General features: G+C 40.0%; 1 protein-coding gene across 8 annotated transcripts in view; it reads left to right on the top strand.

Moving 5' to 3' along the window:
- SLC25A13 (solute carrier family 25 member 13) overlaps positions 1 to 26,816 on the top strand; it is a 524,650-nt gene that overhangs the window by 420,955 nt on the left and 76,879 nt on the right. For all 8 annotated transcript variants that reach the window (XM_084977077.1, XM_084977075.1, XM_084977076.1 and 5 more), the window contains 2 exons: positions 9,290 to 9,429; positions 24,574 to 24,720. In XM_084977077.1, coding sequence (XP_084833203.1) covers positions 9,290 to 9,429; positions 24,574 to 24,720 — 287 coding nt within the window. The remainder of the gene's footprint in view (positions 1 to 9,289; positions 9,430 to 24,573; positions 24,721 to 26,816) is intronic.

Here is a 26,816-nt window from a genome sequence, read left to right as displayed (position 1 = left end):
GGCTCTGAGGCTCCCCCTCCATTCTGGCTGATCTCCCTGCCACTTAAGTGGCTTCCCAGGATGTGGATTTCTTTCCTCTTTTATAGCTCCCTCTTTGGAGTGCTGCTCCTGCCCGAATTCTTTCTACTCTCTTTTTGTTCTGTGTTTTTAAATTTCCTTTTGTTCTACCCAGTTATATAGAGGTTTTCTTGCCTTGTCAGAAGGCTGAGGTCCTCTGCCAGCATTCATTCAGTAGATGTTCAGTGCAAATTGTTCTACATGTATTTTTTTTTTTTTTTGATGTGTTTTTGGGAGAAGGTGAGCTCCACATTCACATCCTCTCCTCTGCCATCTTAATCCTGGAGCCAGACCCATGTTTTTTAAAAACAGCTTTATTGAGATATAATGCACCCATTTAAAGAGAATCAGTCAATGTTTTTGAGTCCCATTGCATGTTTCTGCAACCATCCTCAGTTTTAAAATATCTTCATCATCCCCAACAAGAAACCCCATACATTATCATTCCTACTGCCACTTTCCCCTGGTCCCTCCAGTCCTAAGCAACCACTTTTTGTCAAAGGAAAAATATACTTTTTGTCTCTATGAATTTGCCTGTTCTGGACATTGCAAAAGAATGGAATCATACATGTCTTTTATGACTGGCTTCTTAGTATATTGTTTTCAAGGTTTGTCCATGTCATTGGATGTAATAGTACTGTATCCCTTTTTAACTGATGAATAGTTCACATTGTCATGGATATACCACATTTTGTTTATCCATCCTTCTGTTAATGGACATGCTGGTTGTTTCCACTTCTTGTCTGCTGTGAATAATGCTGCTATGAACACTTGTGTACCAGTTTTTATGTGAACGTAGGTTTTTTCATTATTCTTGGATTTATACCCAAGTAGAATTGCTGGGTCATGTGGTAACTGTTTATGTTTTTGAGGAACTGCCACACTTTTCCAAAGTGACTATACTATTTTATGTTCCCAGCAGCAATATATGAGAGTTTTGCATTTCTTCCCATCCTCACCAACACTTGCTACTTGTAGGGGTGCAGTGGTATCACATTGGGTTTTTGATTTGCCTTTGCATTTTGATGTTGAACATATTGTAATGTGCTTATTGACCCTTTTGTCTTTTTTGGAGAAATGAATATTCAAATCCTTTACCTAATTTTAAAATTGGATGATTTGTCTTTTTATTATTGAATTGCAAGAATTCTTTATATATTCCAGAGTTCTTTGTCAGATACATGATTTGCAAAATTTTTCTCCCATTCTGTAGTCTGTCTTTTCACTTTGTTGATGATATCCTTTGGAGTACAAAGATTTTGAATTATAAAGAAGTTCAATTTATACATTATTGTCTTTTGTTGCTTGTGTTTCTGATATTATATCTAAAGGAACTTTTCTAATCCAGAGTCACAAAGATTTATGCCTCTGTTTTCTTTTAAGAGCTTCATAATTTTAGCTCTTATATTTAGGTTTTACTTAACTCCATCTTTGTTAGTTTTTGTTTGTGGTGTGAGGTAGGGTTCCAGCTTCTTTTACGTGTAGATATCCAATTGTTCCAGCACCATTTAGACTAATTTCTCCCTTTTGAACTGTCACCCTTGTTGAAAATAAATTGACCATAAATGTAAGGGTTTATTTATTTATTTATTTATTTTTTGTCTTTTTAGGGCCACACCTGCAGCATATGGAAGTTCCCAGGCTTGAAGCTGCAGCTGCCAGCCTACACCACAGCCGTGGCAATTCCAGATCTGAGCTGCATCTGTGACCTCCACCACAGCTCATGGCAATGCCAGATCCCCGATCCACTGAGCAAGGCTAAGGATCGAACCCCATCCTCGTGGATACTAGTCAGATTCATTTCCACTGTGCCAAAATGGGTACTCCACACAGTTTTGATTACTATAGCTTTGAGGTAAATGTGAAATAAAACTTTGTTCTTCTTTCTTAAGATTGTCTTGGTTATTCTGGATTTGTTGAACTTCCGTATGAATTTTAGGGTCTGCTTGTCAGTTTCTGCAAAGAAACCAGCTGGACTTTTGATAGCAACTACACTGAACATGTTAATTACTTTGGAGGAGTTTTATCATCGTAACAGTATTAAGTCTTCCAGTCCATGAACATGGAATGTCTTTCCATTTAGATCTTTTTCAATTTCTTTCAACTGTTTCTGTAGTTTTTAGAGTATAAGTTTTGCATAGCTGTTGTTAAGTTTTTTCCTAAGTAATTCTTTTTGAGGCTATTGTAAATTGAATTGTTTTCTTAATTTCATTTTCAGTTGCTCATTTCCAATGTATAGAAATACAGTTGATTTTTATACATTGCTCTTGTCTCCTTCAACATTGATGGACTTTTTAGTTCTAATAGTTTTTTTAAAAAATGGATTCCTTTTAGGACTTTTAATGCACAGGATCGTGTCTTCTACAATCTAGCATTTAAAAATTACAACTCTTTGAGGCTATGACCATACTGTGTGGCGTAGGAAACTTACTAGGGGAAATTAGTTGACTTTTGCGATTATATTTAGGAAAGAAACAGTTGCCATTTTGTAATTGTCTTTTTTTAATCTTAAAAAAAATGTAGTGGACTTTTAGGCTAGAAACATTTCTGGGGAAAGCAAAGTCCCAAAATAAACTCAAAGGCTCTTTGAGCTTATTTGGTGAAGTTTTGCTTTTAATAATATCACCATTATTTGGTGATATTGTGGGAACTATAGACCTTCCAAACAGAGCTTGTTTGGCACATACTGAAATAACAATGATTATACCTTAAGAGATAAGCATTATAATTTGTTTTTACTTTCAGGAGGAGTAGCTGAGCTAAGAAAAATATGACTTTAAATATCCAAAATATTTATCTAGTGCTTCATTAATATTTCATTGCTAATTCAGTTTTGCTTCTTTGCCTATATGACCCAACCTGGGGGTAAAATTTTAAGACCCTGTGCTTTAGACTAGGAGAGATCTTTTTTTTTTTTTTTTTTTCATTTTTTAAGTTTTATTAAGTATAGTTGATTTACAATGTTGAGATAATTTATGCTGTACAAAGAAGTGATTTAGTTATACTCATACACACATCCATTCTTTTTCAGATTCTTTTCCTATGTAGATTATCACAGAATATTGGATAGAGTTCCCTCTATATAGCAGGTCCTCATTGACCATCCACTCCATATACAAGAGTGTGCATATGCCAACCCCAAACCCCCAATCGATCCCTCCCCTGCTTCTGATTTTTTTTTAAGTTAGTAATAAATCAGACAATGATGCTTATTTGAAAGCCATCCTCTGGTGTGGTATGAATTATAGTTCATATATAAATGACACCAAGTAACCAAAAAGCCTAGAATATTTTCCTCTTTTCCTCACTAGGACTGCAAGTTAGGTTTTGAAAGGTCAGAGAATGGTGATGATTTCGTGATAGGATGGCCCTAAGAATGACTCCTAGAATCTTTCAAATTAAAGCTCATGGAATTTTCCATGAAACAGAGTACAGAGCAGAATTTGAAAATCTGCCATTTATAGCAACATGTATGGACTTAGAGATTATCCTAGTAAGTGAAGTTAGACAGTAAAAGACGAACATCATTTGATATCACTTATATGTGGATTCTAAAAAAAAAAAAAAAAAAAAAGGAATCAAATGAACTTATTTACAGAGCAGAAACAGACTTACGGAATTTGAAAACACACTTATGGTTAAGAAGGGTATGGGATGGGAGGGCGGGGAGATAGACTCGGAGTTTTGGGATTGACATATGACAATGTGGTGTATGGAGTGGTTGGCCAGTCGGGACCTAGCACAAGGAACTCTACCCAGTTATTCTGTGATCATCTGAATGGGAGAAGAATCTAAAAGAAAGTGGGTGTGTGTGCATGTATAACTGAATCACTTTGTTGTACAGCAGAAATTATCGCAATATCATAAATCAACTGTACTTCAATAAAACATTTAAAAAATGGGGGAAAAAGAATTTGAAAATGACTTTGGTATTTAGTTTCTGATTTTCTAGTTATATGATGGAAGGAGTACTCTTACCTTTCATTGCCTCACAGGCATGGAGAAATCTTAAAACAATCAAATGTTAAGTGAGAAAGCTCTTTGAGCCTCCTAAAGGGAAAAAAGAATATTAGCTTGCGATGATATTACAGGGTCTCCCAAAGTGAGGGGAGAAATTCTAGAACTCATTGTGACTACTGGGCTTATGGATGTTTCCATTCATGAACATTCAGGGAAATATAGAGGCGAAGCATTTCAGAAAATTCAGTGCCCCAGAGTGACTTATGGGAGCAGGATGAAATATTCAGAGATTATGAACCTAATGAAATTATTTTTGGAAAAAAAGTGTGGTTTTTCCAGAGCGACAAAATTTAAGAAATATTTTAATTTCTTAAGAAGAGTTGATTATCCATGAAAATGACTATAGAAAATATAGGTAGTTTTCCTCTTTACCAGTAATCTTCCTTCCCTCTGGCACATATCATTTGACTTTTCCAATTAGAATGGCTTAGTCATCTTACGATATTTGAGTACATAAACCTGTGTAAGTTACGAGAGTAAAAAATCAATTTTGTAGAGATTGTACCAAGTGACTAAAAAAAAACCCTCAAGGTCTATTTTTTTTGTTGTTGTTTTTTAAGCAGAATTCCATAATCAAACTGTTCTTCCCATAGCAACCTTTTCTTTACCACAAATGTAGTATCAAGTAAGACCTTAGGGTTTGAAAATAATAATATTTGCTGCTGGCAAGTGATACCAACATATGTAAATGCTTAGACCAGGATCTGTCATGTCTCTGTGACATCAGGGGACTTTGGTCCAAAGTGTTCAGATTGGACCCTTATTCCCTTTCAAAAGAAATGAACCCTTCTTCATATTGTTGCTTTTTACTGGAAAAAAAAAAATCCCTCAGATTTATCTGATTAAATCATCTACAGCCTTCAGGACCCTAATCAAGTTTTATCTTCTGTGGGAAGCTTTTTTTCTCCCACTTTTGCAAGTGCATCCTCCCTTAAACTTCTATTGCCTTGTCATGAGGAACTCTCGCAGTTTAGCCCAGTATACTCTTTGGATGTGCTATTATTCCTTGTGGCATGAACTTGGATTCAGCTCTTGGACTTGAATTATCCCACCCTTCTGCTTCCCATAATACAGGACAGTGCTCAGAGCTGTGCTACTAGCTGAGGACTGTCATTGTTACAGTGGCCAGTATGTTAGAACAGCTGAGAACTGCAGTGGACCCCATTCTCAGGGTCATGTAGTTTGTAAACTGTCCAGCTCCAGGGATCACCAATCACTTAGGCCCTGAAATGATTGTCATTCACTGAATTGTACAATGTGTACATCCCCTTGGGTCTGCTAGTGGCTAGAGCTTACACTTAACTGCATTACATTAACTAGTCCGGAGTGTCTTTCCTACTTCCTTCCTTTCATATTTTTTGTCTATTTCAGTGGGGAGTTAAAAATCCCTTCTGTAACCCTTTAGGACAGTGTTTTTCAAAATGAGGTCCAGGACCCTTGAATCATAAAAACCTGGGATGCTAATTAAAATGCAGGTTCTTTAGCTCACATGAATCAGCCTCGGTGTGGGGCTGGAGACTTTAATAAGCAAGACTGATGATCCTTATGCACTTCACTGAAATCTTAAGAAATGATGAAATGCCTTTTTGGTAAGGTGGAAACTGTAGGGCCTCAAAGGGTTCATACCACTGTCCTTAATCTGTTGGACTATTGTAAACCTTTTTTTAGTCATTTAAATTCAAGCACAACTTACTGAATGTTTGTTCTCTGCCCACCATTGTGCCAGCCACAGTGGGAGAACCAGAAGTGAAAAATATAGCCTTTGTTCTCAGGATGCTGATGATCTAAGGAAGAGATGCTTAATAAATGTGTATACTCACACAGACCTGTCTGCATACCTAGACATGCTATATAGAGATACCATTTTAAAAACACTTTATCAGTAGTACAGGTTTATAGAGTTGGCAGTTTGTAGAGGTTGAAACAGGTCTTAGAGATTCCATATAGCTCTGTACTTCAGAGGGACTAGATCTCAATGCTGCGAGCAGGTATTTGCATAAGAAAGACAAGCTCTAATGGAAAAGCAGAAAATGCTCTAGACTTCGGGTTCAGAGTTCACAGTTTTGAATTCAGGCCAGAGTTGTAGTAAGCAGTAAATGATAGTTCCTTTAATTATAGGAAAAATAAGGTTGTTGATTAGAGTGAGGTGTATTTTAAATTCATTTACTAAGTTTTGGATAACTTAAATTTGTTATATATATTTATAGTTTTATACCATATAAATATTAAAACATAATAAATCCTTTAGCTTTATAAGCCAATAGTGGGTTAATATCTTCTGTTACTTCCTATAGGACATTGAAGATATCAAGAAAAGGAAGGACCTCAGTTTTTTTAAAGTATAATTGACTTAACATTGTTGTGCCAATTTCTGCTGTACAGCACAGTGACTCAGTCATACATGTACATATATATATGCACACACACACACATATATTCTTTTACTTATATTATCTTTCATCATGATCTATCCCAGGATATTGAATATAGTCCCTTTGCTTATACAGCAGGATCTCATTGCTTATCCATTCTAAATGTAATAGTTTGCATCTACCAATCCCAAACTCTGCATCTACCAATCCCAAACTCCTAGTCCATCCCTTTCCCTCTCCCCATCCCCCTCCCCCTGGGCAACCACAAGTCTGTTCTCCATGTCTGTGAGTCTGTTTCTGTTTTGCAGATAGATTCACTTGTGCTCTATTTTAGATTTCACATATAAGTGATATCATATGGTATTTATCTTTCTCTTTCTGACTTACTTCACTTAGTATGGTAATCTCTAGTTCCATCTGTGTTGCTGCAGATGCCATTATTTTGTTCTTTTTATGGCAGAGTAATATTCCATATGTACCATATCTTCTTTTAAAAAATTTTTTTATTATAGTTGATTTACAGTGTGCCATCTCTTTTTAATCCATTCATATTTTGATGAGCATTTAGGTTGTCTTGGCTATTGTGAATAGTGCTAATATGAACATAGGGGTGCAAGTATCTTTTTGAATTATAGCTTTGGAAGGACCTCATTTTTGACAGCTGTCCTTTGCTTATTGCACTGAAACATTATTTCACCAGAATACGTTTTAAAAAGGAATCTATTTCACTAGCTTGGCAGAAAGGTGGGCAAAAAGACATTTTTGTTTGTATATTTCTCTATAATTCTATTATAGTATAGAATGGTCACATCTTTGTCACTTGAACATCATTTCTCATTAGACAATTTATTGGTCTGGATTGGAAGACTGTGGGGCCTTCCTTGAATTTGTACTGGGCCTGCTTCCTATAGAGGCGTAGACATTTAGAGTAAGGAGGGAGCTACAGATTATCTATTTTATCACACAGAGCCATTTGAATAGTAATACCTAGCACATGGCAAGTGCCTAAGAAATTTTAACTGCTATTAGTAGCCAAATTTGAACCCAAGTCATTTGAATTTCAATTCGGTAATTTCTTATGGGGTGTTTCAGAGCCAAAATTTGCAGAGAACCTCCTCTGACTTAATTTATTTCATTCATCACCTTTCTCCACCCTCACCCAGATCCTCTCGGATGCTGTCCTTTTTTTTTTTTTTTTTTTTTTTGTCTTTTTGCCTTTTCTAGGGCCGCTCCTGCGGCATATGGCAGTTCCTAGGCTAGGGGTCCAATTGGAGCTGTAGCCACCGGCCTATGCCAGAGCCACAGCAATGCGGGATCCAAGCTGTGTCTGCGACCTACACCACAGTTCACAGCAACGCCGGATCCTCAACCCACTACGCAAGGGCAGGGATCAAACCCACAACCTCATGTTTCCTAGTCGGATTCGTTAACCACTGCACCACGACGGGAACTCCCTAAATCTCAATTCTTGATTCACTTCATTTTTCTTAGTCCTGTTTCTTTTTTTGCTGAAAGTGGAAAAGATGGAATAAAGTCGAAGAAATTGAAGGTTACACTTTAAAGCTTTTTATTTTATTGTCCTCAACAGGTCCAGCCTGAGGTTTCCTGCCATCTTTTATAAAATTTATGCCTGGCATAATTCTGATTTTTACTGCCTTCTCTGTGCAAATACACACCCAGCCTTATGCTGATGGCAGCACTACTGTTTCTTCATGGCAAGGCTTGAAAATTTTCTGGAAACTTTAAAACCATGGAATAAAAACTTGTGGGTGTAAGGGGAGGTGGAAGTAGGAAATTTGGGGGAAACAGTGGGAACATGTGCCAGGGTTTTTGGCATCCTTTAGAGGACTAAAAAATTTACTTCTTTTTTTTTTTTTTTTTTTCAAAATAGTTGCAAAGGGAATAAAAACAAGGTAGCAGCCATAGTTTGCTCATAAAAAGGAGCAGGTTTGGTAGACATATTTAAAGGTCCGAAGGCCGGACAAGTTCATTGATATAATTTATGTCCCTTTACCCTCCCGACAATATAGACTCTTGTCGGAAGCAGGGGGACTAACTAGTAAAGAAAAACATGAAGCTTTAAGAATGTAAAGTTTTCCATACTGTTGTTTTCTGTTCTCTGTCAGGCCCTCGTACCATTTGCAGTAGAGGCTAAAAGGAGGGGAAGGATCAGTAGGTAGTACATGTGGTAGTTAGAATGGGAGGAGTTGGGCCTTGGAGAACCTGTGGGGTTGGCAGGGTAACATCGGAGGATGGGGCTGCTGGCTCTCCCTCCCTTGGCTCTTGTCTTTAAATGTGGCCTGGGGAGCACTGCGGCTCTTTAAAGCTCGGGTAGAGCCTCAGTGCTGTTGAATATATGCGTCAAGATTTATATCCAACTGATTTCTAAATCTTGAAAAACATTTTCATAGCTTGATAAAGGACTATATTTAAGACTTGTATAGTGTTTGGTGTATTTCTGTATGTTATATGTGCGTTTCCTGCCACTACAGATTGAGTTATATTCCTGGTGCCTAGAAAATAGTATTTATTGAAACAAAATAGATGATGATAGGAGACATGGCTTATTACTTTGGTTTGGTTTGCTGCTACCTTTGAGGCCTTTGTGTATGTGTGTGTGACCTCTTGATTTTTTTCCCCCTTCATTTTATTGGGCGGGATTATTAACTTTGATTTCATGAGACTCCCATTTTTATTTCTGCTGCAGTTTTCTAATCTTTGCGTTTTTAAAGTTGTTACCTTTTATACCAAGAAAGCAGCACTATCCATTGAATAACAGTTTTTTATGAGGAAGAGCCTGATTTGCTTTGTTTTAATCAACCTTTCTTTTCTCTTTTCAGAGGACGTTAAGCAAGTTTTTGAACAGACCACAATTCATCAACGTATTCCATTTAACTGGGATTCAGAGTTTGTGCAACTCCATTTTGGAAAGGAAAGAAAAAGACACCTGACGTATGCAGAGTTCACTCAGTTTTTACTGGTGGGTCTAGTTCTTAGAAAAAGTTAAAAAGAGTGAATAAATTAAACTGGGATCCTGATCCAAACGTGCTAATAACCCTGGCCAACCATCTTACTTAGAAGTATTTCTTTGCTGCTACGTAGAAGCTGTGGTAGATTAAATGGCCTCTTACGACTGTGTAGAATCCCTTCATGTTTAAATGGGATACACATTAAGGACCCAGGAAACAAGTGATTTGCTGAAAGTCACGTAAATCAGAAGGGGCGGAATCAGAACCTGAACTCTTGCCTTATGAGTGGTTCTACTACTGTTTATCAGTATTTTTTCTTCCCTTGAGAAATGGACAGATGTCATCAGCCTCAAACCATAGAATCATTTCACCCGAGGTCTTGAGTAGCCAAGACACTGGGTCTGGGACTGACTGTATATTGGAATCACCTGGGGAGCTTTAAAAAATTGTGGTTTGGATCCCTCCCCCTCTAGAGACTAGATCTGATGTTTGGGGTGGGGACTGCCTGGGTGCTGGGATATTTAAAGCTTTTCACATTCTTCAGTTTTGTAGCCAGGTTTGAGAATCACTGTTGGGAGCACTTGCTGTTCATATTCAGGGTTCAACTCATCCACATGTCTGGGATACCCCTGGCTCAGGCCCTCCTGCCTTTCTCTCTTCACTTCCCCCAATGATGATATTTTCACTGGGCTACTGATGATGTCAGTGGGAAAGTAGTAACGAAATACGATGACCGTTTAGTTTTCCACCTGAAGCATAATTTCAAGACTGTTAATTCTGATATTCATGTTTAGTCACTAGAAATCACTATCTATATGATACATAGGTCTGTGTGATAAACCACTCTTCCTTTTGGATTTTATGCATGTGTTTAGTTTCTCTAACACTTTTATTTATATTTTATTAAATGAAATATTTGAAAAGACTTAAGGGAATCCATTTCATATGTTTTAATTCTGGGTCTCAAGGCAAAATTGGCCAAGGAAACCATCATCTTCTTTTTTTTTTTTTTTTTTTTTGGTCTTTTGTCTTTTTTTGTTGTTGTTGTTGTTGTTGTTGCTATTTCTTGGGCCGCTCCCGCGGCATATGGAGGTTCCCAGGCTAGGGGTCGAATCGGAGCTGTAGCCACCGGCCTACGCCAGAGCCACAGCAACGCGGGATCCGAGCCGCGTCTGCAACCTACACCACAGCTCACGGCAACGCCGGATCGTTAACCCACTGAGCAAGGGCAGGGACCGAACCCGCAACCTCATGGTTCCTAGTCGGATTCGTTAACCACTGCGCCACGACAGGAACTCCCATCATCTTCTTTTATTTCTTTGATGGACATGTAGTTGGTGTACAATATTAGGTTAGTTTCAGGTGTACTATATAGTGGGTTGATGTTTGCATATGTTATGAAAGGGTCACGATGGTCAGCAGTAACCGTCTGTTCATGTACAGAGCAATTAGAGTATTATTGACCCTATTCCTCATGTTGGATAAGACATCCTTGTGGCTTGTTTATTTTATTACTGGAGATTTCTCTCTCTTAATCTCCTTCACCTATTTTGCACACACATCCCCTCCCCACTGCCCTCCTACCTCCCCTACCCATCTTCCATTCTTTGTTATCTGTAGCATCAGCAGTGGGTGTCTAGGTGCCCCTGCTTCTTCTGTGTGCCCAAGACCTTACTAGAACCTCCTGAAGAGTGTGGGAAACACAGTCTGGATGGGGGCAGAGGGCACAAGGGTACCAGGCCCTGTGCTCATTCAGTCAGCATTTTGTGGTCTCCAGTCTTAGAGGCACCAGCCTATGTAATAAGGTGGCTTTAATAGATGCTCCTCTTTTTGACTTTTACTGGTATGTGAAATTTGTCATGGTTTTTAATTTGCCTTTATTTCCCCAGCCTTTGAAAACTTAAAACAAGTTGCCTTAAACATGCCTTTGTAATTTTTTAAAAAAACATGTTAATATCTATGAATTCCTGGTTGTAGTTCTTTATAAACACAAACCTGCTTAAATAACTCAGGTGGAGGATGGAATGTGAGTGGTTAGGTTTGTTCTGTTGTTTACACAAGACACTGGCGCGCAGTAGGAGGTGGTATTCATTTTGATGAGGAATAATTACAATAATGCTATTGAGACAAATGCCTCAAATTGACTTTATGGAACACAGCCTAATTAACTTTTAGTCTTAATGGGATGTTAGCAATAGTAACGATGATCACATTTCCCTTTAAGCAAGTATCAATTATGCGGAATTGAGTCGGCTGTAAGCCACTCAGCTGCTTTGAGGCCCTCCTCAAGATACGAGGGAGCCAGAGTCAGAGATTGGATGGCTCAGGGATTACCGATTAGTTTTCCAGCTGCAGTTTGCGAGGAATTTGCTTGTATTTGACACCGTTCTGTACTGGCGAAGGCAGTCACCCCTCAGTGTCCTGCATGGGATGATTTTGACGTTGTAGCCAGAATGCAAGTGCAAACCTTTTACTAGATTCTAATGGTGTAGGTAGATAAGGAGGGCCTTGCTTTTGTGTCCCACTCTAGTCCTAGATGTAAAGGAGTGAATGGATGTATCATGATAGACTTGGTGTGAATGCCAGTTTTGATGAATGAAATACCAGTTTTGATGTCTACCTTTGGGTCACTCTCCCATTGCCCCCCCCCCCCCATTCAGATGCTTTCTTTGCTTCCTTTGAAGTCTTCTGAATGAAGGTAGAGCTTCAGACCTCATCTTCAAATACTTGGCTCTTTTCTTGATGCAGGAAACTTCTTCTTCTTCTTTTTTTTTTTTTTTTTTTTTTTGTCTTTTTGCCTTTTCTAGAGCCGCTCCCGTGGCATATGGAGATTCCCAGGCTAGGGGTCTAATTGGAGGCTGCAGGAAACTTCCTAAACATGTAAATGAACTACCTCTCCTATGTTCTGTGCTCTTGCTTTGTCAAGCATGTGCCTACCTTTCTGCTCTGGGACAGGGCTCAGAAACACAGTCACCAGCCCCCTGGCTGGTGCCATGGCTGAGAAGTGTTTGTGACTTCAAGGTGCCTATTGTCAGTAACATCTGTCAATCCCACTTAAGGTTCTAGAAGGTATTTCAGGTTGGTTCCAGCCAACTCAGCCTCACACTCTTGTGTTACCTGTGCTTATGCACATGTTTATGCCTCCTGGGCAGTGCCATTCTCTGCAAGGTCAGTTTTTTCCCCTACATTTATGTTTTATTATGTCGAAGCAAGTATGAGTTTGTTACAAGCCATCAAGTGGCTGTGAGGACTCTGCCTGTCCACACGTTCATCTGCATACTGAGGCGGTCACTGCTGATCCTGGGCATCGATTGACTGCTGAGCTAGAATGTCGTCTGTGCCTTTGTTTAAAATTCGTGCAGTGGTGAATCTCTCCTACATCCTTTGATTTGCCTGATAAGTAGCAGGGACACAAAGCCTCCTTTTGGTTTTTATTTTTATTTTTATGTTGCTTTTTAGGGCTGTACCCATGGCATATGGAGGTTCCCAGGCTCGGGGTTGAATCTGAGCTGCTGGCCTATACCGTCATCCAACTCGGGGTCCAAGCTGCATCTCTGACGTACACCACGGCCCACACCAACAGTGGATCCTTAACCCACTGAGCGAGGCCAGGGATCAAACCCGCGTCCTCATGGATGCTAGTTGGATTTGTTTCTGCTGCACCACAATGGGAACTCCCACTGCTGCTATTTTTTATGCCCAGTTCTATCATCTCCACTTAACTGCATGAGTGATGGTGTGTGTGTGTGTGAATGTTAATACAGTTTTATGTGTGGAATGTAGGTGTGTGTATTTTAAAATAATATATAAGCCTTTCCAACTAACCTCACCACTTAGAGCAGAGCTCTAATTTTATGGTTATTTGAAAAAATGGATTTTAATATGCTGAAAACAGTACATTTAGAAAGCAATTTGGAGAGATTTTCCTATTCTGTACCTGATGGAACTCTGTGTTCATGAATAATATTAACATAGAACTCTCTACCCTGTTTAGGAGTATTCTTGTCATTATTACGTGCATGGGGCAAACCACCCAATTCAGCAAATGTTTGCTGAGGATGCAGGATTTGTCGAGAGGCCTTGTGCAAAAGGCTCAGAGATGTAGAGGTAACAGCAACTTTTGAGACACTTATAATGCACATGTCTAGGGGGTGTTCTATGTTTATTCACCCTACAGCTCAAAAGGCATAGTTGCAAGCAGGTGTAAAACATATGCCCTATGAGGTTGCTCTTTTATAACACAAATCCTTAAGATTTATATCATAACTCCTCATGGTAGATGTAATCCTGAAACCAACATTCAAAGTGTGGTTGGAGCAGCCATCCAGAGCACAGAATTAAAAGGCCAGATACTAGCGTGAGGTCGTCCAGTTAACAGCACCACTTAACAGAGTAGACTAAGGGCTTTCACTTTAGTCTTTTGGTGGTTATCTCATTTGTGATTTTGATTTGCATTTCCCGAATGGCTTATAATATCGAGCATCTTTTCATGTATTTATTACTACTTGTATATCTTTGGAATTATGTCTGGTCAGATACAGTACCCATTTCTTATTGCATGAAAGTTGTATGTAGGCAACTGTGAGCACAGAGTGATAGAAAGGCCTCTTTCTGCCCAATTATTCTATAGAGTCAGTACTAAGAGTCCCTCTCAAAAAAAAAAGTAGTAATAGTAACAATTTTTATAATTTACAAAGTGCTTTTAAATATTCTATTTCTGATAACTGCATCCCCTAATACCCTGAGAGGTAATTACCATTATCCCCCATTATATGAAAAAAAAATAAACAGACTCCAGGGTAAAATTTTGCATTTACAGGTAATTTTATGGGGAAATGCTCCTGGCTTTCATTAAGTTCCCAAAGGAGTACCCCAAAAAGGGTACAGAACAACTGTTCTAGGCTTAACTTCTTGCATAAGATCACAGCCACGTGAGGAATTAAAATACTATACTGTTACCGCTATCCTCCATTATACGATCTCCAGGGCCATGGCTGTGAAGTTTGTTTCTGGAAGGGGCCGTGTTTCTGAATGGGCGTGTACAGTTACGCATTGCTGGACATTTATTGCCAGATATGATAATGAAAAAGCCATATTAGGGGTGTGTGTTAAATGTTGTTTCAATTTACTTTTTGATGTGTTTTATAATCATGGGTATATATTTCATATATAGTTAATACAGTGTAAAAGTAATCTATGCATAGGAGTTTCTAGTTGCTCCAGTCTCTGTATAGAAAAGTCTTGGATTGCTACCCAAGGCAGTATACTTGTTAACTAGAAACCTTTTGCTATTAACTACCTCTCACCTAGCATTTTCCTGCTTAGAAAGTGCTTTGCCTTGTATTGGTCTTTATAGTCACTTTAGCTGTTAAGTAGTTTCTATATGAAAGATGAGCACAAAGAAGCCTGGAGGGGTTTTCTGGGTTTGTTTGAGACAGGTGGAACAAAAGTTGGTTTTAATCTTTCTAAATCTCCAGCAATGTTTTTCAGATTTTGTGTAAAATTTTTCAGAAGTGATTATTTTAAAAGCCGGAGCTCTGGGCCTCTTTTCCCACCAAGGATCTGATTCAGTAGGTCTGGATAAGGGCTTAAGAAATTGCCCTTCAGGGAGTTCCTGTTGTGGCACAGTGGTTAACGAATCTGACTAGGAACCATGAGGTTGCAGGTTCAATCCCTGGGCTTGCTCAGTGGGTTAAGGATCCGGCATTGCCGTGAGCTGTGGTGTAGGTTGAAGATGCAGCTCGGATCCTGCGTTGCTGTGGCTCTGGTGTAGGCCAGCAGCTACAGCTCCGATTCGACCCCTAGCCTGGGAACCTCCATGTGCCACCAGAGCGGCCCTAGAAAAGGCAAAAAGACAAAAAAAAAAAAAAAAAAAAAGACAGAAAAAAAAAAGAAAGAAATCGCCCTTCAGATAAGCATCCTGAATTGTGATGTTCCAGATAGCCCAAGGGCCGTACGTTGAAAAACATCGCCTTGATGACAAAGCCCTTAGTGTTTAAAAGCACAGAATCTGGGAGTTCCTGTTATGGCTCAGTAGGTTAAGAACTCAACATAGTCTCTGTGACAATGCAGGTTCCATCCCTGGCCTTGCTTAGTGGAATAAGGATCCGGTGTTGCAGCAGGCTGCAGTGTAGGTTACAGATGTGGCTTGGATCTGGTTTTTGCTATGGTTGTCCCGTAGGCCGGCAGCTGTAGCTCTGACTTGACTCCTAGCCTGGGAACCTCCATATGCCACAGGTGCAGCCATAGAAAGAAAAATAAATAAGAGATAAAAATAAAAGCGCAGAATCTTGTGTTCAGGTCTTCATCCTAAGGTTGATTGGGTAGCTCACAGAGGCAAACGTGATCAGATTTGTGCTTCAGAAGGATCACTCTGGCTGTTGTGTGGGAGATCAGGTGGAGAGGGAGCTGACTGGAAGAGGGAGACCAGCTGGTCACTTTCTAATCCAAGAGAGAAATGACTGTGGCCTGGTTTGGATGGTAACAGTGATGAGCTGAAGAAAAGTTGAAGGGATGGCCCTGACCTGGCTTAGTGATTTGTTAGGATCGGGCCAACTAAGGATATGCAAAACTCATGGTTCACCACTGTATTTTAGGCTTGGCCAGGTGGGGGATGGTGGTGTTTTACTGAGATGGGAAGCAGAGGAGGAAGGGATGCAGGAGGAGTTAAAAGGGGCTATGAGGAGTGCTGTGCATGTAATTGCCACTCAGGTGACTGGGTTGTTTCCACCTCATTGCCCCCTTGGGGTTGAGATACCATAGGAGCCCTACCTATGGCCCCACAGATTTGGGCATTTCCAAGAAAATCCTCTTCTGCATTTTATGGAGCCAGGAAATTTCTTCTGTTTCCAGGGGCCTTCCTCCTATTGCTATAGGAATCTAGAAATCAGCAGTGCTCTAAGCTGGTGAAGAGACCAGATTTTGAAATTGGGATTCTGTGAGTTAGCCACAAAACAGAGTATCTGACTTTGGAGAGAATGGAGCTAAAAATCCCCTCGAATATCCTCTCATCAAATAGAGTTTAAGAATGAAGTTACCCGACCCAACAGAAAGCCTTAATCACAAAGGTGTGGGTGTTCTGTTCAGGTCCTTTTCTTCTCAGAAGACAGGTGGTGAAACCCAGACAGGCAAGTCATAGTTTGGTAGAGCTGGGAGAAGGTGGGAGTCAGAGCTGTATCCCGAGTCCCAGACCAGCCATTCCTCTTGGCAGGGACCTTTGTTGGATCACGTGAGCCCTGTTGGATGCCAAAGCATATTCATGCAAATAATGCAGCTGAACATTTTTGGTTCTTTTTGCTAAACCGAATTGACCAGTATTTTGGCTTATGGGTCAGCAGGGCATATGGATCAACCCAAGTCTTTTGTGTAAAAAGGTCATTTTGATTATTTGGGTTCTGTGCCCTAGAGTGTAGAGGTCTGGAAGCCGGCTGCTCCCAGGTGCTGGTGGTTGCCACATGTCCCCCTGGAGGGCAGAGATGCACTGTACCGAGGCAGCTATTTTTAGTCATAGGTTTGGGACTGCATATGTCAAGGTATCCTGCTATAAGGCAAAACTTTCCACACAAAAGGCTCTGTTTGTTCAAAAAAAAAGAAATTATTCCCCCCCTCCCACCAAATGAATGAAAACATAACCTTCAACCGTGGTCACATCAAATTCTCAGGCTTTGGAATTGATAGAGCACTTCAAGTGTTAACAAAACAATCCCTTGTAGCGGAACTTGCTGAAGCCACGATTGTTGAAACAGGTTAGTGGACCACTTACAAAGTCCTTGCTTAGGATCGAGTAACCCAAGCCACTGGTGCCTCCCCTTGCGTCCCCCCCAAACTTGCCATCTGTATTAATTAAAATATCTAGACCATAGATCTTTAGTAGCCAGAGACCAGGATTATATTTGCATTTTTAGCGTGTGTGTGCTTTTTATGTTGATTTTAAGTTGGACCAGATGGGCTCTGCAGTACAGCTTTGGTAGTACTTCATAAATACAGCACCACTTGGTATTCCAAAATTAAATAATGAGTAAAAGTAGCTAAGGTTGTTTTGACCTCGGCTTTTCCAGGAGATGAGATTGTGTTTTGTGTACAAATGGAAACCATTGCCAGTTTGGCGATGGGTGACCAGAGATGTGGGAATGGCCGGGTTACTTGGAGAATTAGATACAGGACTCATTTCACTCACACGGCACTTTCTGTTCTCTGGGCAAAGGAAATCAGAATCCCTTGTGCTCTTGTGTCCATGGTGTTCGTCAGCTTGCTGTTTTGTTGAGTTGCCTGTTGTGCAGGCTTTTATAGTAACATCCTGGTAAAAATGAACACTCCATACAGCATCTCCTCAGCTGTTACCCACTGTGAAGTTTAATGTTAAATCAGAAGAGCAAAGAAATTGAGACGGAAAATCTCCATGCTTGGTTGCCGCCGAGGTGTTGCTGTGTGTGCGGTGGCAATCGCGACATAGCTTCCAAAGATCCTTTTCATTAAAGGCCCCACCCAGTGAATTGGGGATGAAATTTCACCCCAAATCTGAAAGTCTCACTGCAGAGGCTGACTGTGGAGAGCACAGAAAAATGTGGAGAATGGGAACTACTTATCTCTTTCCCTATTTTATTGCCAAGTTCTGTTTTTTACTTGGTTTAAAAATACATGAATCTCTACTTTAATTAGAATTTTTTTCTCCAAATTAGCATAGGATTAAGAAAATTATACTTATATATTAAATAGTACAGATCCTGATTCATGGGCAGTATAGAATTTATTTGAAATAAGGCTAAATATGATACCATATTTTGTAAGCAACCCTTCTTTCTATACTTTTTTCTTATTTTCACAAATAATTACCTACATTCTCCTCAGTATTCTCTACCACAACCCTAAAAAGGAATTCTTTTGAATTCTATCCTTGTTGCTAACCCCTGTTTTTATTAAAGTTTTAGATATATATTTTTAAATTTCAAAAATGTACAACATACAAAAATGCAAAGTATCCAGGGGTCTTTTTCGGTGTTCTTGGCTTTATAATATAAATCATCTGGATTTGCTGCTTGTTTTGAGGGTCTGTTGGTCTTTTTTTTTTTTTTTCTCCTTGTAAATTGTTCTCAGGCTACCATACAAACTTGCCTGTATGAATAGAAGTGGAGAGAATTTTTGCATTCAAAATATACCCACTTGAAAATTGGAGATTATTAAGGAAATGACAGGCCTGGAACTATTAGAAGCATGAATGTTAAACCTAAAGTGGTGTAACCCCCATATATGTTTATCTCTATAGAGCTAGAAATTTTGAAGAGTTGAATTTTTCCCCCTCCTACAGCAAGCTGAATGGTTGTGTTGAAGTAGTTGGAAACTGCTACAATAAAAGTCTATTCCGTTAATCATCATGCACCAGAACAAGGGGAATAGAAAGCAGTTCACTGGCAAATATGAAGAGAAACTGCGCTTCCTTTCACGTGCCAGAACGGAACTGTCTTTGGGGTAGCTGTCCTGGTTCTTGCCCTGTGGCCTGCTGGCCTTAGCTGAAGGAGGCCCCTTTCTCTTTAAGTCCTTCCTGCCTCCATCAGCAGCATGAAGTCAGCTCCCTGTGGCCAACTGTGATACAGGTGACAGCTTCCTTGGCAGAGCTGTGCCTTCATCCCAGCTCCCTGGGTTTTGCACAGAGTCTCGGGCCCTCGATTTTATTGTATGTACTCATTTTTTTAGGTATTGATTTCATCTTTGTCATCTGCCTGTCCTTTCTGTGTATGGTAGGATGATCTCATCCATTTTTACAACTTTTTTTTTTCCCCAAACTGGTTTTTGGTAGGCCTTCCCCAAAAAGGAACAGGGAGTCCACATAGGTTAAGAGTACAGCTCTGGGAGTTCCCGTCATGGCTCAGCAGAAATGAACAGACTAGTATCCATGAGGACGCAGGTTTGATCCCTGGCCTCGCTCAGTGGGTTAAGGATCCAGTGTTGCTTTGGGCTGTGGTGTAGGTCGCAAACACAGCTCAGATCTGGCGTTGCTGAGGCTGTGGCGTAGGCCGGCAGCTGCAGTTCCGATTTGACCCCTAGCTTGGGAACTTCCATATGCCATGGGTTCGGCCCTAAAAAGACAAAAAAAGAAAAAAGAAAAAGAAAGCGGCTTTGGAGCCAGACTGCCGGGGAAAGCATATCCAGTTTCACACGTAGTGTCATGTGACCCTCAGTTGCCCTTTACCTTACTTTCCGTCTACAGAATGGAATTCATGGTCAGCTCCACCTTAGAAGATTATTGAGGGATGAAGCAGGAAAACACAATGGTCCCAGGAGCAGAGCTTGCACCTAATAACAGTAAACGTTAGCTTTTGGTGGGGAGGTTTCCCCTAAAATTCTGTTATCTGACTTCCCAGATTTACATTTCTACCTGTGCCTCTGGCTTTCTTTTGTATATCCTAACTTTGGTTTACAATGTAAGCTCTTCTCACCCCAGGTTTCTCCTCCTGGTCAACTACTTCATCTCTTTCCCCTTAGATGTGTCCTTTTGTGGTAGATATTCCTACCTGTCCCATCGCCCAAGGTGAGAACTCCTTGAGATACACCCTGCTCTTATTTTTCTCTATAAATCATCACCCAAACTTTTCTTAAGATCTCTTTTCCAGTTATCTGTCCAGATCATCATCTTGCTTATAGTTTTACCCAAGGCAGCATACATTAAGGGTTGGTTAAAAATTTCAATTTTGGAATCAAACACTACCTCAGTAGCGATCTCAGTGCTGCCACTTCCTAGCTGTGTGACTTTGGACTAGTTACTTAACTTCCTGAGCTTCAGGTGCCTCTGAGTGAGATAAGGATGTTATGACTTCATGGAATTATTATGAGGGTTAAATGAAATACTGTCTTTGATGTTCTTAGCAGAGCCCCTGGCCTGTAGGGAGTGTCTAGGTGCTCACCTGTTCCTATTAGCCCCTACCCTGTCTGGGCTCCTTCTCTGGTTCCTGTAACTAGTCCAGAAGGACGTAGAACTGCAGAACCACTGTTCCTTACTAGGTGATTTTTTGGTTTGTGAAAGACACCAAAGAACTTATATTGGGGTACTTTAGAGGCTTTTAAGCCATTCATCTTGACAAAAGTCAAAGCTACTTTTTATTAAGTACCTGTTGTACCTGATGTCTAGTTCTTACCACCCTGTAAAGTACTGCAGACTCACTTCCCTGCACCCTGCCAGCCACAAGCACCATGACTGATATTTGAGCTCTGCCCATACCTGTTCCAAACTTTCAGTTTTTGTCACTGTAATGTATTGTTTCCATAAACCCCTGTATTGAAATAAATAAATTCCTTGAGATACATCTCTCAGCTGGTAGTTGAACAGATATTTCCAGTGACTGGGAACTTGCTACTTTGCAGGGTAGCCCTTTTCGTTGCTAAGTCTTTGTACTGGTTAAATACTTCTGTGTTTTATGCTAAAACTGGATCCATTTTCTCTCCACTGATTTTTTTTTTTTTCCCCACCTTTTTTAAGAAATACAGAGAGCCAGTCTGACTTCTTTTACCTGATGGCTCTTTAAACATTTAAATATTTGCATGCGACTATTGCTTCTTTCAGTGTTCTCCCCTTCCCTGCTTGTAAGATGAGTTTATCCATTCTGGTCCCTTTCATTTTGGAAACGAACAATAGCTTACCTATTTATGCTCTATACCATACACACCAAAGCTCTCTGTCCCAGTTTTACCCCTCTGGGTTCTGATCTGGGAACCTTCAGGGTCTTAGGAGCCCTGACTATGGGTTAGGTTTTCCTTAAAGAGCTTTAGAGATGCCAATGGAGAGCTTTGGTTTTATGTCACACTGCCGTAAGTAGTGAGCTTTCGAAGGTCATTCAGTCTCCAATTTTAGTATCTCTGTGTTAGCTCCCCCAGGCCTCCTTAAACTGGTCTCTTTGTCCTTCTCAGTCTCTCGAGGTTGTGAGCAAGGCCAGGTGAAAGCTTTGGTCTCTGCTCTGCATGGTCTCTGCTGTTGTTGGGAGGACAATCTTGGTGCTCATGAGCACATCAAAGGCTTTTGCCTTAATGAAAAATTTCAGCAATTTTACTGTTTTCTCCTGAAAATAGTCCACAGAAAAGTCCAGAGCATTAGAATAAGTTAAAAGCAAATTGAATGTTTATCGTTTTAGCTAGTAAGACTCCTCTGTGTCAGATATATCTTGTAGTCAAATTCCTGACAGCAGCATTACCCAGGCTCCCTGTGCGGTATAGTGAGATGTTAGGAGCAAGGTCAGTGTGGCAGGACCAGCTGGGTTTGAATTCCAGTTTTGCCGCTTCCTGTTAGTGAGACCTTCTGCTGCAGTGGGGTTAATAATAGTTCCTATCTTTCAGGGTTGCTGTGAGCATTAAACCGTTTTATTACTACGAAATACTTTAAAACAGCATCTGGCACATAATATGTGCTCACTTAATGCTGTTATTATGGCTCTTTTATCATTTGAGGTAATTAATAGTGTTCATTTCTTCCCCTAGAAGAAGAAACATTTATGACATAAACAGATGTTCTTCAGAAGGCAACCCTCATCTCCAATAAGCTACTTTTAAGTTTAGAGAAACACATAACTAAACATTTTTACTATATCCTACTATTAGAAACTATGTGGATCTAGTTTCTTGTTTTTCATGGAATTTATCATGTCCCTAATCTTTAAGAACTGTTAGAAATGTATTCTCAAGTTGTTCCTCTTTAGGGTAAAAGTGCTTTTTTTTGGCCACGCCCGCAGCATGCAGAAGTTCCTAGGTCAGCGACAGAACCTGTGCCACAGCAGTAACCGGAGCTACAGAACTGACAATGCCAGATCTTTAACCTACGGCACCACCAGGGAACTCCTAAAAGTACTTTCTTTTTCCACGATTGCAGGAAACCTGGTGTTGAATGTTTAATTGTGTACAGAAATGTGTAGTGATGCCCTCTATCTTCATTACAAATGCACCCCCAGCCCTGCAGTGTAAGCCTCCCCTCGCTTGGGTGTCTGTTTCCCAGTTTGACATTCCAGACAGGTTGGTCTTAATGTTCCTGGCCTCCAGCTCTCCAAGGAGATGGAGTGCCCAGGGAAAGTGATGCTGTTTTTGATATAATGATCTGAAGATCCCTGAGACTATTAGTTATAATCTAGGGGAAATGGTGAATAAGTGAACATACTTTCTTGTATTGTTGAGAATAATCTTAGCTTCCGATAGCTTTAGCAGTGGGTCTGGCAATTCAAAGGAGACTGTGTTCATTTACTTTCAATTGAATACACACTGTGGTCATTTTTCACTACAGGGTGTGTAACAGTTGGTTTCTCCCTTTCTCTTAGATTGGAGGCACTTGTACAGAAGACCCCTTTTTGTTCAATATATTGTGATTTGTTCACTCAATTGGTTTTATATAATACTTGTCACTGATTATTATGCCCATGGTTTATTGAGTGCTTACTATATCTTAAGTATTCTGCCCACACCATAAGTAGGATGAGGAAGACATATCTCTTCCCTGGCAAAGTACGGGGAAAGACAGGAGTGGAAACAACTGACTAAAATGTAGGAGAGAAGAAGTCTTATAATTGAGCTTCACCAGAGACCAGGTGATCCAATCAGTTATTTTCACTTAGGAGGCTTGGTCACATTTACCTGAGTGCTGGCATTTGCCTCAAGGAAGTGGTAGGATGTTGGGAGCTAGAGATGGAGGCTACAGTCTATGCCAGATGGAAGGAAGGGTGTAGTAGACAAAGGCCCAGATGTAAGAAAGGTCTGGCTGAGCTGGGCTGGGCATGGAGTGCTGGAGATGTGGCTGAGGGGAGCTTCTGGTAGGGTCTTGAGCACATTGCTTCACAGATGGATCTTTATGATAGAAGGTCTCTGCCAAGGGCAATTGAAATCAGATCTGAGATTCTGTTGATGTGTACAAGGTGCACTGTGGAGGTTAGAAGGGAGTACCAGCTGACAGTTGGACCCATGGTAGCCATTTAGGCATGGTCTGAGGAGGACTTGGACTAATGTCATCAGGAGCGAAAAGGAAGAGATGCATTTGTGTGAATTCAAATGTCCTAAGTCAAAACCACAACAACGCTGGGTCCGAGCCATGTCTGCGACCTACACCACAGCTCGCATCAATGCTGGATCCTTAACCCACTAAGCTAGGCCAGGGACCAAACCCGCATCCTCATGGCTATTAGTTGGGTTCATTACTGCTGAGCCATGACAGGAACTCCAAAATTTTTTAAATTTAATAATTTGAAAACCACATCAGTGACACCTTTTAATTTCACACAGATTAGATCTCACTCAAAAGGCCATTTGGGAAATGCACAGAGTGTTGTGACCACGATAATATCCTCTGTGTGAAAACATGACTCTCCTTCTTGGCACATGGTGGGTTTTGATGGGAGGTCATTTTATTTTGTGTATGCACTTACCCCTAGGAATGGCAACAGAAATCTAAAATTGGGCTTCCTGTCTTTAGCTCATATGAATTAACACAGGGGTACTGCTACAGTTTTGCCACCTGTGACCATTGTACCCTCCAATTCCTAATTCTAGAGCATTGGCCCCCATTTGGGACATATGGCCCTTCCGGAGACATTTTTGATTGCCATGGCCTTGGGGGAAAGGGGCTTTCAGCATCTAATCGGAAGAGGGTAGGGGTGTACAAGACAGCCCCCACAACAAATTCTTAACCTACCCAAAATACCAGTAGTGTAGCGGAATAGCATATCCCAGAGCAGAACTGCTCTTTTCAATCTGTTGTTACATCATGTGTTTCTAGACCAAGTTACCGTTAAGATTTTTTTCTTATCTTTTGAGAGAGGTTATTGTCCCTACAGGTGTTTTTCTTTTGATCATCAGCACCACATAAGCAGAGTTTGTCCAGATCTTTGAGCCTACTAAACTTCATTTTAGTTTTCATTTTCCTTGTGTCTTTGGACTCCAGCAGAACATGGAAGTGATTAGGTTTCTTTGAGCAGGAAGTTGAAGGTGAGATGCACCTTCTCAAGACACATTCACTAGTCTGAGCAAAGTTCTTTCTTTGGAAGGAAACGACAACGTGGAGGTGCTATTGAACAAATGTGAGGCTTAGTAAATCAAAATATAATGTGTATTTCTTCACCCCTGATTTGAAATTGAGCCATCACTTGGAGTAATTGAGAAACATAAATTAAGTATTTCACCTTCTTTGTTTGTAGGAAATACAACTGGAGCATGCAAAGCAAGCCTTTGTTCAAAGGGACAGTGCCAAGACCGGAAAAGTCACAGCCATTGACTTCCGAGACATCATGGTCACCATCCGCCCTCATGTCTTGACACCTTTTGTGGAAGAATGTCTAGTAGCTGTAAGTTGTTAACTTGCTCTGGTGAAGTAGTTTATTCTACCTGGTGTAAGCTCAATAAATAAGGGATTGTAAGAACAAGTCTTACAAATTATGTACAGTTTTTTCTGCTTAAACATGAACATTTTCTTATTTTTTAATGAGATTGCATACTTTATCAGACTTACAGTGTGTTTTGTCAGTTTTAGTGGATAGGTTAATGTGTTATCTGGAAATATGGCATATCTTTTTTAAATAAATTTTTAAATATATTTTATTGGTGTATAGTTGCCTTAGAAAGTTATGTTAGATTCAGGTGTACAGCAAAGTAAATCAGTTATACATACACATATGTCCATTCTTTTTCAGATTCTTTTCCCATGTAGGTTATTACACAGTATTGAGTAGCCCTGTACTGTACAGCAGGTCATTGTTACCTATATGTTTTATATATAACAGTTTGTATATGTGAATCCCAACCCCCTAATTTATCCCTCCCACTCCACATTTCCCCTTTGGTAACCATAAATTTGGTTTCAAAATCTAAAAAAAAAATAGATATTACCAGGCTTTTTTTTAAAGGAAAAAGCAAATGTATAATTGGATATTAATTTGCTTTATATTTGAGGGATGTCAAATGCTGATCTTTGCTTTTACCTATTCTCCAAAGCAAAAAAAAAAAAAAAAAAATGTTTAAATAGTGTGCAGTTATATTTGAGGAGTCAACAGAGTAGACACTTTCAGTCTTAGCTTTGCTCATTCATTCAACATGGATATGTTGAGGTGACAGTGGCACATGTGATGGGCAGAGCCCTGCTGTCCTGTGTCATGGAGCTTCCCTCCTGGTGGATGTCCAGCCATTCTCCTTCCTCATGGACCTTGAGAGTGTCCTGGAACATTCCATGGTGGTGCTTCCCAAGCCTTGGTCCTGGGGCTTAAGATTCACCAGGGATAATTATTAAAAATACAGATTCTGAGGTCTGTTCCAGGCCTCCATCCACAGGTAGTGAGATTCTAGAATCTAGTTTCTGAAGCTTCCTAGATCATTGTGATGACTCCTCAGATTCGGACCCTTATGCAGTGCTAACTCTCCTTTTGTTAATCCCAGAGAGAGGCCCTTTTGAGGGTTTTCACCCTCATCCGAGTTTCCCCCAGTGCTTACCATAAGCAAGAAATTGGGGTAGCTTTTCATTTTTCCTTTCCTTTTTTCCTTTTTTTCCTGGCCCCTCTTTCTGGAGATGTGGCTTCTGACAAGGCCTTTTCCACTCTGGCACTGCATTAATCTAGCTCCTTTTCTTGGCCCCCCTTCCCTGCCCCACTCTAAAACTCTCATGTCAGCTATTTCAAACGATTACTAAGGGAAGATTTATGTGGTTGTTACCTTATAAGGAAGTGCTTTCCTAATAAAAATACTTTGCCTTGTTAGGGAAGGATAGAATTTGAAACCCCAAACTGAAGTTCCATTCATAATGGACATGCTGTCTGTTTCCCTTATCCCCATGAAGAAATATGGTTTTGTACAAATTCTGATTATCAGAATTCTGACCAGTCTTAACCCCCATCAAAGTGTATGACATCTCATAATTTTACCATAGTGTGCTTTTTTTTCTAGAAATCCTACCAATATAAATCTATACTCAAATGATTATTTATTACTACTTATAGGTAACATGATAAATCAAGACATCAGTGTTAGATTGACCACTTTTCATAATATGTTTTTGTCGGTTAATAGAGTTGTGCATGTGTAAGTATACACATATGTGCATGTATATAATATAGTTTTGCTTGTCCAAGCTTTTAAGAATCGCTCATTAGATGAAATAAACAAACTTATAAAGCATTTCCAATTGAAATTTGAACTCTGTAAATTACTACTGGTCCTGTTGTTATAATCCTACACATGCATTTATTTAGTTTTCCAGGACTCGTGTGTGGAGAGGACAAGTTCTGGTCATGATTAGTTGCAGTTACTTCTAAAAATCATTTATAGCTTTTTTTTTTTTTTTAATGTGAAAGAAAAATACTTATGGCCATTTCTTCCTGTACATGCTTTCTTGATTACCTCCAACACTAGCATTTGATATATGTACTTCTGAATCTTCTTCATTCTATAAATC

Source organism: Sus scrofa, chromosome 9, assembly GCF_054392235.1.
Source record: "Sus scrofa isolate SSC_HxYL_T2T_F1_AM1 chromosome 9, Sscrofa_HxYL_maternal_Yorkshire_Landrace_v2.0, whole genome shotgun sequence".
Lineage (NCBI taxonomy): Eukaryota > Metazoa > Chordata > Mammalia > Artiodactyla > Suidae > Sus > Sus scrofa.
Note: the sequence above shows the minus strand (reverse complement) of the source record. Positions and strands in the feature narration are given on the sequence as shown.